The sequence below is a fragment of the Eucalyptus grandis genome, chromosome 2 (genome assembly GCF_016545825.1).
Source record: "Eucalyptus grandis isolate ANBG69807.140 chromosome 2, ASM1654582v1, whole genome shotgun sequence".
Lineage (NCBI taxonomy): Eukaryota > Viridiplantae > Streptophyta > Magnoliopsida > Myrtales > Myrtaceae > Eucalyptus > Eucalyptus grandis.
Genome location: NC_052613.1, coordinates 15,237,182 through 15,247,148, shown reverse-complemented (window position 1 = coordinate 15,247,148; position 9,967 = coordinate 15,237,182). Strand labels below are relative to the sequence as shown.

Sequence of the window (9,967 nt, the reverse complement as noted above, 5' to 3'; positions counted from 1 at the left end):
GAAGGCAATTTAAATTCAGCATCTTATCAACTCGGTTGAATCTGTCTCAGTATTGTGTTGATCTTGAATCACTTGAGCCAGTTGGATTGTTCCGCCCTCAGGGAACCAGATCGTCTTCTCTGGCCTGCTGCTCCTCTCTGCAACTTTGACCTTCATGGTCGGATCTGTTGCTCTAGTCATCCACTTAGCGGTGATCCATTGACGCGGCTTTGGCTCCCGATGCTCAGGGAGCTGCTGGGGAGGCATATGTTGGCACAAGATCGCTAGTAGCTGGATCCTCTGCTACAATTACCATGTAACGATGGAGTCTAACATAATTTCGAGCCTTTGGATATAGACATCCAGCTTCAAATTCATTTATATAGTTTAAATTCAAGTCACGAATCATTTGGTTATAAGCTTCCGATAGTGCCTGATTTTGACTTCTCCCGAATAACAATAATTAGCATGTACACATTGCATTTTCAACAAGGCATAACGCAATTTCGCTTTTAGTAATATTAGAGGAAGGGTTTGGCTTTCATATAAATTGCGTGCTCGCTCTGAACAAGTAAGCCAACTTTGTTCTCTACTAGAAGGAAACGTTTGGGTAAGGCAAGTCGTCTTGTCAACTTGTTTTCTTGAAGTGACGGCTTGCAACCTCAACTTAAGATTCACGGCTAGTTTCTCTTCCTTCTTTAGTGGGCAAGTTGACTAAGATTTGGAGGCCAACTTTGATTTTTCTTCTTTTGATCTGCCCAGTCCCCTACAAACCTGTCCTAGTCGTAGCTCCGTCGATATTATCTTCTATCGTTGCAAGCGGTGGCCACCCATTGCCGTAGCAGAGTTCACACGCATACACCGTGAATTGTCGAACCTAGCGCTCGTCCCCCCTGCTCAGCAGTGTTCTCTTCCTTCTCGTCCAAACCTGGCGCTCGTCCTTGCTGGATTGCTGTTGTTGATCTAATCTTGTTCACCGGTCAGCTCCAGAAAGTCTACTCGGAATAGGTAAATCTTTTTTTCCCTCAAACTGATTCATCCAGAACCTCACTGCTAAAGTATCTGGTAGGCCTTTATTACACGAGAGCAGCCACCAGTCATTTCTGAAATCTTTCTATATACTTGAAGCAAAAGAAGAGGTGGCAGCAGCAACAATATTTTCGTTCTTAAACTGACTCAATGCCTGTCTATATTTTAGGAGAAGTTGATGTCAAATACTTGCTGTCCCGATTAAAGTTGCGTCATGGTGATTTGTTGAATATTTTTGCCATCCGTGTTTATGAAATTGCATATGGCTAGGTTGCTCTCGATCACGTCTTCACGTGTAATTTCATGAATTTACATGTGTCAAATTTCATAAAAGTCATCCACGGCATGTTATATACATTCGTTGCATTCTAGATTGTATATTAGGGGAGGTGTTTAATAAAACCACGTGTAGAGTTATTAGGTGTTGCACATTTAGGAAATTGCATATCATACATTTACATATTTAGGGAAAGTCATATTCACATTTTTAAGTGTGTTCATATTTGCTGATTTGGACAGACTTAGGATTTTTCATTACATATTAGGATGGAATTTCATCATATTCGTGTCAGGATAATTATATTCGAAAAATTACAATTTCATGGACAAGCATTATCATATCCCACAGACTTCACTCTCATTCAATTCAATTCTTGCATGCATATCGATTGTCGCTAATCACCACCATCTCTAGTCGTCGCTCAATCAATACCACCGTTCGTTGTTGCAAGCAGCGACCACGCATTCCCGTAGCTGAATACGCACGCGTACACAGTGAACTGCCAAGCCTAGCGCTCGTGCTTGCTGGATTGCTGTTGTGGATCTAATCCCGTTCGCCTGGTCAGCTCCAGGAAGTCTACTTGGAATAGGTAAAAGACATCTATCTACTTGCTCTCTTTTTCCCTTGAACTGATGCAGCAAGTTTAATAACAAAATTGGGGAAAGTTGATGTCATATACTTGCTGGCCAGATTAAAGTTGCAGCTTGACTGCATAATTCATGGTGATTTGTTGATCTTAATGTGGCTTAGTTGTTTTAATGAGGTATTACATCTGCACGCATAATTGTTTAAGCCAAAATTTGGACCTCTATTTTATGATTTTTCATTACATATTAGGATAGAATTCATTATATCCTTATCAGGACAATTATATTAGAAAACTTAGAATTTTCATGGACAAGCATTATCATGCACATCTAGGCTTTTTGGAGTGCATTATTATTAATTCTCTTTTTTGCACGTTTCCTTTCATAAATCACATGCTATAATTTGGGAAATGTAGGAAAATCATATCTTGCTTATTAATAAATTTAGATTGCATCTTCATAAAAATGTGAAGTGGAACTCCCCGCGAGTCACGAAGAGTCTTATCACCCCATTCCTGCATTTTTTTTTCTTTATCAGTTTTTTGCTGTTTTTCGTATTTAGTTTTTCCTTTTGCTATTTTTACATTTATTAAACTTATATTCTGAAAAGATAAATGGAAATCTAGACACAATTCCAATAGACAAGTACAATAGAGATTAATGAATGACTAATCACAATGTGATTAAAAATGACAAAAGTTGGTCTAAAATTATAGTTTTGTTAATTTGAGCAAGAGAAACAATAATCAGTGCCAATTGTCAATCACACAAAAAAAGAAAAATCGGCACCCACGTAATGCGTGGAAAATCTACTAGAAATGTAAAAGAGACATTCGCATGGGAACGGAAGAGGAGAGATTTGAAAAGTGAAGCGATAAATCCAATTTGCATCTCTGTAAGTCTTGGTCTTTCTGGATTTTATTAAATTCTCTTTCCAATCAGCTCTTTACCAATTTTGCTTCACTTTCACGACAAAAAAGTTCATGATACCCACTGAAGTTCTGGTCTTCTCGAGTTTATGATTTATTTACACGAATGAGTATATGATCGTGGAAACTACAAATGTGCGGGGATAATCTCTAAATATTACAGAACAACCACTTGTGAAAGAAAAAGTTGCAGCAAGATGGGCGAAAATATCTGCTGAAAGGTGATGAGTTAGTAACCGGTGATGGGGAATCGCCTAGAAAGAGAATCATGGTCCTTTGAACTCAATTTTCCTGTTCATTGGTGTGATGAATAAAGTATAACTTTTAGTAGATTATACATTTTCATTTGGTGATTTGTGACTTGTTCACTATTTGCATAGTAAAATAAAGCAAGTTGCTTAATGAATTATTAGGTGTGCTTGACCCTTTTTCTTATTAAGCCCAAAGCACGTGTTTCCCTTCTTCTTAATGGACAGACAAAGTTAATTGTCTTTGATGACATGTATATGTATAACAGAAAATATGATGCAATTATTGGGTGAATCCTCAATATGTTATGTTTCAAAAGCATTTATTTTACTAAGTTGCACAAAATGTTTATTTGCCGATCCTATTAATTTGGTCAACTTCATTCATCGCTAAACGAGAAAAAAGGGATAAGTACACCGACTAATCCATCAAGCAAGTTGCTTTCTCTCACTCTGGAAATGGTAAATGAGTCCAGTATTAACAATATATAATCTACTAGATGTCACACTCTACCCATTACACTAATGAACTTGATAATCGTGTTCAAAGGACCGCAATTCTCCTATCAAGGCGATTCTCAATTATCGACCACCACCTTAGCACCCTTCAACAAATCATTGTTGCCCATGTTGATGTGAATCTTTAGCATAGTAATTGCCATGTAAAAGAATTCATCAATCTCACATTCACCAATAAAGCAAACAAAGACATTGAAATCATAAGGTTACTAAGAATATACATATGCTAAAAAAGCCAACAAAACACTTGTGAGGGATAACACTTATAATGAAAATATGCAAACACTCTTAAGTTGGTCATATTAAGACTCTGTTTTGGATGGCCAAAAGTAAAGGTCCAATAGTAAAAAAGTCTTGATCTAAAGAATAAGGAGAGCAATTGATGTAACAAGCACTTGTGGACAAATAGTATTTTTTTTTTTCGATTTGTGTAACCTTTGATGTGCATCCCTTGAATATTTTTCCTAGGTCATCGTCTTGGTCTTCCTAGACTTCATAGTTTTTTCTTTCCATTAGCTCATTTTCACTTTGTTTCACCATAATACCTTTATTGTTCTTTACAGTAACTGATTCACCTATGGCCATTGGAGAGATCGTTTTGGGTTCCTTTTTGGCTTCGTTCTTACAGGTCCTATTCGACAAGTTGACTTCATCCGCATTGAGTTGTGCACAACGAGATGGAATCAACATCGTCTCCCTTGAGGAGTGGAAGGATGTGCTGGTAACAATCAATGCAGTGTTGGCTGATGCAGAGAACAAGCAACTTAGTGGTAACCATCAAGTGAAGCTATGGTTGGACAGGGTTAAGGACTTGGCCTATGACATGGAAGACTTGCTTGATGAGTTTGCGATAAAAGCTGCTCAAGTTGAGCTAGAGGCAGAATCCAACATAAACAAAGGTTTGGGGAAATGGAAGTTCTCTGTCTTTGGCCGACCACCCTCGTTCATGTCTGAAACCAAGGTACAAGAGATCAATGGCCGATTGGAAGCGATTGTCACTAGAAAGGTTCATCTAAACTTGAGAGAGAATGTTGTGGACAAATATAACTACACCGGCAAAAGGATAACCACTTCATTATCGGAGCCTCAGTTTTTTGGTAGGGAGAAGGAAGTAGAACAAATACTCAAACTATTGATCAATGAGGTTGAAAATTCTAATGCCATGTTGAGCATAGTCCCCGTAGTTGGGATGGGCGGTATCGGAAAGACTACCTTGGCTCAACAGCTATATAATGATGCCAGAGTGGATAGATGTTTTGAGATGAGAGCATGGGTTTGTGTTTCAGATGTTTTTGATGTTCTTGACATAACAAAGACTATTTTGAGGTCAATCACTGGGTTGCCCTGTGAGGGCAAAGATCTAAATGAGTTTCAAGTTATGTTGAGGGACAATCTTTTCGAAAAGAAGTTTCTTGTGGTTCTAGACGATATATGGAATGAGAAGTACAAAAAATGGACTGACCTCTTAAAGCCATTTGTAGTGGGTGCTAGGGGAAGCAAGATTATTATTACGACTCGCAACCTTGCTGTTGTTAAAATGACAAGAGCTCAGCCGTATCTTTTGGAGGAATTGTCCCTTGATGATTGTACAAGCTTATTAGCCTTTCATGCTCTTGAAGCAACAAATTTTAAGAGCCACCCGGAATTTGAAACAATTGGCAAGAAAATAGCTAAAAGATGTAAAGGTTTACCTTTGGCAGCGAAGATGTTTGGCGGTGCCCTACGTAATAAAATGAATCCTGGTGAATGGGAAGATACCTTAAATAACATAATAGGGGATCTTCCAACATCAGAGAATGATGAGGTTCTCCCTATTTTGACATTAAGCTATGTCCATCTTCCTTCCTATTTGAAGAGATGTTTTTCTTATTGTGCAATATTTCCCAAGGATTATGAAATTGAGAGGGATGAGCTCGTACTCCTATGGATAGCAGAGGGATTTTTAGATGGACAAAAGAAAAATAAAAATAAGTTGAAATTAGGACGGAGTTACTTCAATGAGTTAGTATCTAGATCATTTCTTCAACAATCAAGTGTTGACACATCTAAGTTTTCAATGCATGATCTTTTGAATGATCTAGCAAAGTCCATTGAGGGTGCAATATGCTTTAGCTCTGGGGAGTCTCAGGTGGTAGTTAATGAAGATGATGCATCTCTTGGGAGAGCTCGTTATGCATCATTTGTCTCATCATGGCTTGTTACATCAAAATGCTTAAGAGCATATCATGGATTGAAGGTCTTAAGAAGTTTGATTCTAGTGCGTGTTGGATCTAGTCAGGGCCCAAATTATTTCTCTATTTCCAACAAGGTGTTGCACGACTTGCTAACAAACTTGAAGTATTTGAGGGTGTTTTCATTATGTCATTGTAGCATTGTAGAGGTACCGAATTGTGTTGGTGAATTAAAACATCTTCGATATCTCAATTTCTCGTACACTAACATCGAAAGGTTACCTGAGTCAATTGGCGACTTGTGCAAATTACAAGCTTTAATCTTAAGAGGTTGTCATCGGCTTTCAAAGTTGCCTCATGGTATCACAAAGTTAGTCAGCTTACAATTTCTTGATATTAGAGATACAGAAAGTCTAAAAGAGATGCCATTAGGTATCAATAATTTGAAGAATCTTACTATCTTGTCCAAGTTTGTGGTAGGAACAAAGAAGGGCCTACAGTTAAAGGAGTTAAAGAACTTGTCGCGTCTTCAAGGAGGATTATTCATATCAAAATTACAAAAGGTGGAAGATGTTAGAGATGCTGTTGATGCTAATTTGTTAGGAAAGCAAGACCTAAGAAAATTATTCTTGCATTGGGATGAAGATTTTGGAATTCTTCGAAATGATAAGCATGAATCACGGGTGCTTGAGTCTTTGCGACCTCCCATTGATATTGAAAATCTCACTATTTTGAACTATGGCGGTGCAATATTCCCGTCATGGTTAGATGGTTCATCATATTCTCGGATAGTATCTTTGAGCTTGTGGGACTGTCCTTATGTCACATCATTGCCTTCACTTGGACAACTACCTTCATTAAGAGAATTATCTCTTAAAGGTCTAAGTGCAGTAAGAATAATAGGCTCTAATTTTTATGGAGGTGATAGGCCATTTTCGTCCTTAATTACTTTGCAGTTCGAAGAGATGTTGGCATGGAAGAATTGGTCTCCTTATGCAGGGGGCCCAAAAGAAGAAGTCTCATTCTCCTGTCTTGAGCATCTTGTTGTCCAGAGCTGTCCTTCATTGGTCGAGACATTGCCTTGTCAACTTGATCGTCTTATAAAGCTTGAAATTCATTCATGCCAACAATTGAATAACTCAACCAGTGAGTTATGTCTTCCATCTCTCAATGAGTTATACCTTGAGGATTGTAGTAAGGAGATCTTAAAGAGCTTGTTCAAGCTAACTTCTTTGACAGTTCTCAAAATTAACAAACTCATAGACCTTGTTTCCTTTGATCATCGGTTTATGAGTTGCTTGGGCAAGCTAAGGAAGCTTCATATAGGACTGTGTGACAAGCTAACATGCTTGTGGCAAGATGGAAATGAAACGCAAAATCTCACTTGCCTCCAGGAATTAACCATTAAAAGCTGTGCTCGATTCACATCTTTTGTGGCAGGAGACGGAGAGATAGAGCTACCCTGTAATCTTGAAAGGATGGAATTGGTGGATTGCACAAGTTTAGAAAAGCTTCCAAGCAAGATGCATGCACTTAGACATTTGGTGATTGAGAATTGTCCAAAAATCATGGCTCTAAACATTCCTCAAGGTGACTCCAGCAAAAGTAATTCGATTTCTCAACTTGAATCTCTTAAGATACATCACTATGATTCTTTGATATCCTTTTCATTTGCCAGGGGTAGACTTGCTCCTCTGAAGGCACTTCATATAGACAATTGTAAGGGAGTGGAGTCGTTGGAAGGAATTGCCATAGAATTGCTTGAAACAATGAGAATTAACGATTGTCAAAATTTGGGAAGCTTACCACAGTGCCTTCACATGCTCTCCCATCTCACTCAATTGCATATTTATAATTGTCCAGCATTAGAGATAGAGGACTTTCCTCCCCTTCCCGTCACCCTCTCGAGTCTTGATCTTAGTTATTGTTTTAAGATAAAGTCTATTGCCAACTGTAACATTGACAAGTGTAACAATCTCACTAAATTGAAAATATGGCAGTGTCCGATATTAGAGATAGAGGACTTCCCACCCCTTCCCATCACCCTGCAGAGTCTTTCACTTAAGGATTGTCCGATGATAAGGTCCCTACCAAATCAGTGGCATCGTCTTACATCCCTCCAGGATTTGATAATTCATTATTGCGAAAATATCACATGCTTCCCCAAGGGAGGTCTGCCTCCCTATTTGCTAAGATTTGGTATTTGGGGGCTCGTGAATCTGAAGCAGCCAGTGAGAGAGTGGGGCTTGCACCTGCTCACATCTCTCTCGAGTCTTTTTATTGATTTTAACATGGGACAGGAGGGAGAGAAGGAGTGGTTTCCTTCAGAGGATGAGGATGCCTGGAGTCTCTTTCCTTCCTCTCTAACCTATCTTGGGATACGGTATTTGAGAAATGCGAAAAGACTATCAGGCGGTCTCCGCAACCATCTCTCCTCTCTCCAAATGTTATGGATTGGAGATTGCCCGAAGTTGAGGTACTTGCCAAAGGATGGCTTCCCTCCTTCCCTCCAACTATTGGGCATATCTAGATGCGAGATTCTGAAAGAGCGATGCGCAAAACTCACTGGTGACTATTGGCCCCTCATTGAAGAGATCCCTGATATCTACATTGATGAGCCGATTCGATGAATTGATTCGTGCATCTACACTACAATCAATTTTCTTAGGGTTCGGGTAAGTTATTTTTGGTTTTGAAGGCATCATTTTCCATTCTACTTTCTCAATTCGATGCTCAATACGAACTGATGTTTGGGTCGGGGATCTCGTTGGGTTGGATTGCCTCTATTTCGTTGGACAATCAATTGTAGGATGAAAGGCTCGCAGTGATGCCTCTTGCTATGTTGACGACATACCCTCATTTTTGCTTAATGCCCAAACCAATTGTGAATGAAATCGCACCATCACGAAGAATCATAGCATTCCCCAATCATAGTCCTCTGTATTTTCAACGTCTATTGCTTGTTCTCTTCCCAACATCTTTTTTCTTGGGCCCTTAAGCTCATTTACTTTGGTTGTTTTACAAATACCATTGTGATCTTGCATTGGCAGAATCTCTTGGAAGGATCATGTGCGAACGCTGCTAAGGTAGGGGTAATGTTGTTGGTGTCATTGTCTTGCTTCATTTTTTTATTTTTATTTTTGCAATTTATCAATAAAGGAAGAAGCAATTAAATATATTTGTTGCACTGCTATGTTCTGAATTTTCCTTTTGGTGAATATGATCTAAATAAGAACAAATCTTTTTCAAAATCTATAAGGATGATTAGTTTTGTGGAAGCTATGATGTGATTGTGAAGAAAATGGATGCAGTTTTTTTCTTTTTATGGTTTTCTTTAGAATTGGGAACCTTCCTCTTCTTCTTCTTCTTCTTTTTTATGATGATTCTTCGTAGTATTAAGTAGTTAATTTGGGATAAAATTCTGAGGCAACTCATGGCTCCAAGCTTTTGTGTGACAGCATTGATATTCCATAAATCGCTTTCTGGTTGGGTCTTGAACTCCAGTGTTTTAGGAACTGTTGCTCACAACTTGCTAGAAATTTTTAGTAAATATACTTATGCCTGTTTGGTTGAGATTGTAATGATAGGCTGCTTGCCTCTCAGTTTGCATCGTCAGCGGTGACCTCTAGGTTGGCATTTCCGTTTGCTCGACCGTGAAATATGATTTGATCATACGTTATGCCATTTTATCTTAATATACCTTCTCATGTGGCATTCTTCCCATAAGGAGTTCCAGAACAAAATGTTCAAGTTGACATGGGCTCCTTTGGAGTAACTGGAAATCTTGCGATTCAACCAATTTGTATCTTGCCTAGTATATCTCCTCTCTGTGTGCTAGTGTTGCATGGATAAATTTTTTGTTGAAGCAATGCTCTCATGACATTGTGAAGCTTAAGTTTTTGACATCGAGCATACAATATCATTTGCAATAGCTTAAGAACTGAGTTGGGGTTGCAGTCCTGGTATAATTTATGATTCTTTGCACATTTTGTTCCAGCAACAGGTTCATTCGTTGTGCTTGGAAGTTTGATACTCTATCACCGCCGAAGTCAGTTTTCCCATGCACACTAAAATGATTTAATCATTTGCAAAAGAATATTTTAGCACAACAAATTATTTTGTAAGACAATCTATTTTTTGAATAAACTATATAAATATATATTTTCCCCATTTTCACTATTTGGCACTATTTTGGAGAATTAATTATGAAAATATTATCATGGTC

General features: G+C 38.4%; 1 protein-coding gene across 2 annotated transcripts; it reads left to right on the top strand.

Annotated features, from left to right (window-relative positions):
- The first annotated feature begins 758 nt into the window (after positions 1-758).
- LOC108957415 (putative disease resistance RPP13-like protein 1) lies at positions 759-8,411 on the top strand. 2 transcript variants are annotated; one of them, XM_039305878.1, is made up of 3 exons: positions 759-987; positions 1,743-1,877; positions 4,135-8,411. In XM_039305878.1, exon 3 carries the CDS (start codon positions 4,149-4,151, stop codon positions 8,370-8,372), a length of 4,224 nt encoding a protein of 1,407 aa, XP_039161812.1. In that variant the 5' UTR covers positions 759-987; positions 1,743-1,877; positions 4,135-4,148; the 3' UTR covers positions 8,373-8,411. The 2 variants fall into 2 exon arrangements, with proteins under 2 accessions (XP_039161812.1, XP_039161813.1); XM_039305879.1 differs by having other exon boundaries at positions 1,703-1,877.
- Positions 8,412-9,967: the final 1,556 nt, after the last annotated feature.

What these genes read in the sequence shown, in the direction of transcription:
- LOC108957415 (XM_039305878.1), top strand. Translation starts at nt 4,149, where the DNA reads ATGGCCATTGGAGAGATCGTTTTGGGTTCCTTTTTGGCTTCGTTCTTA.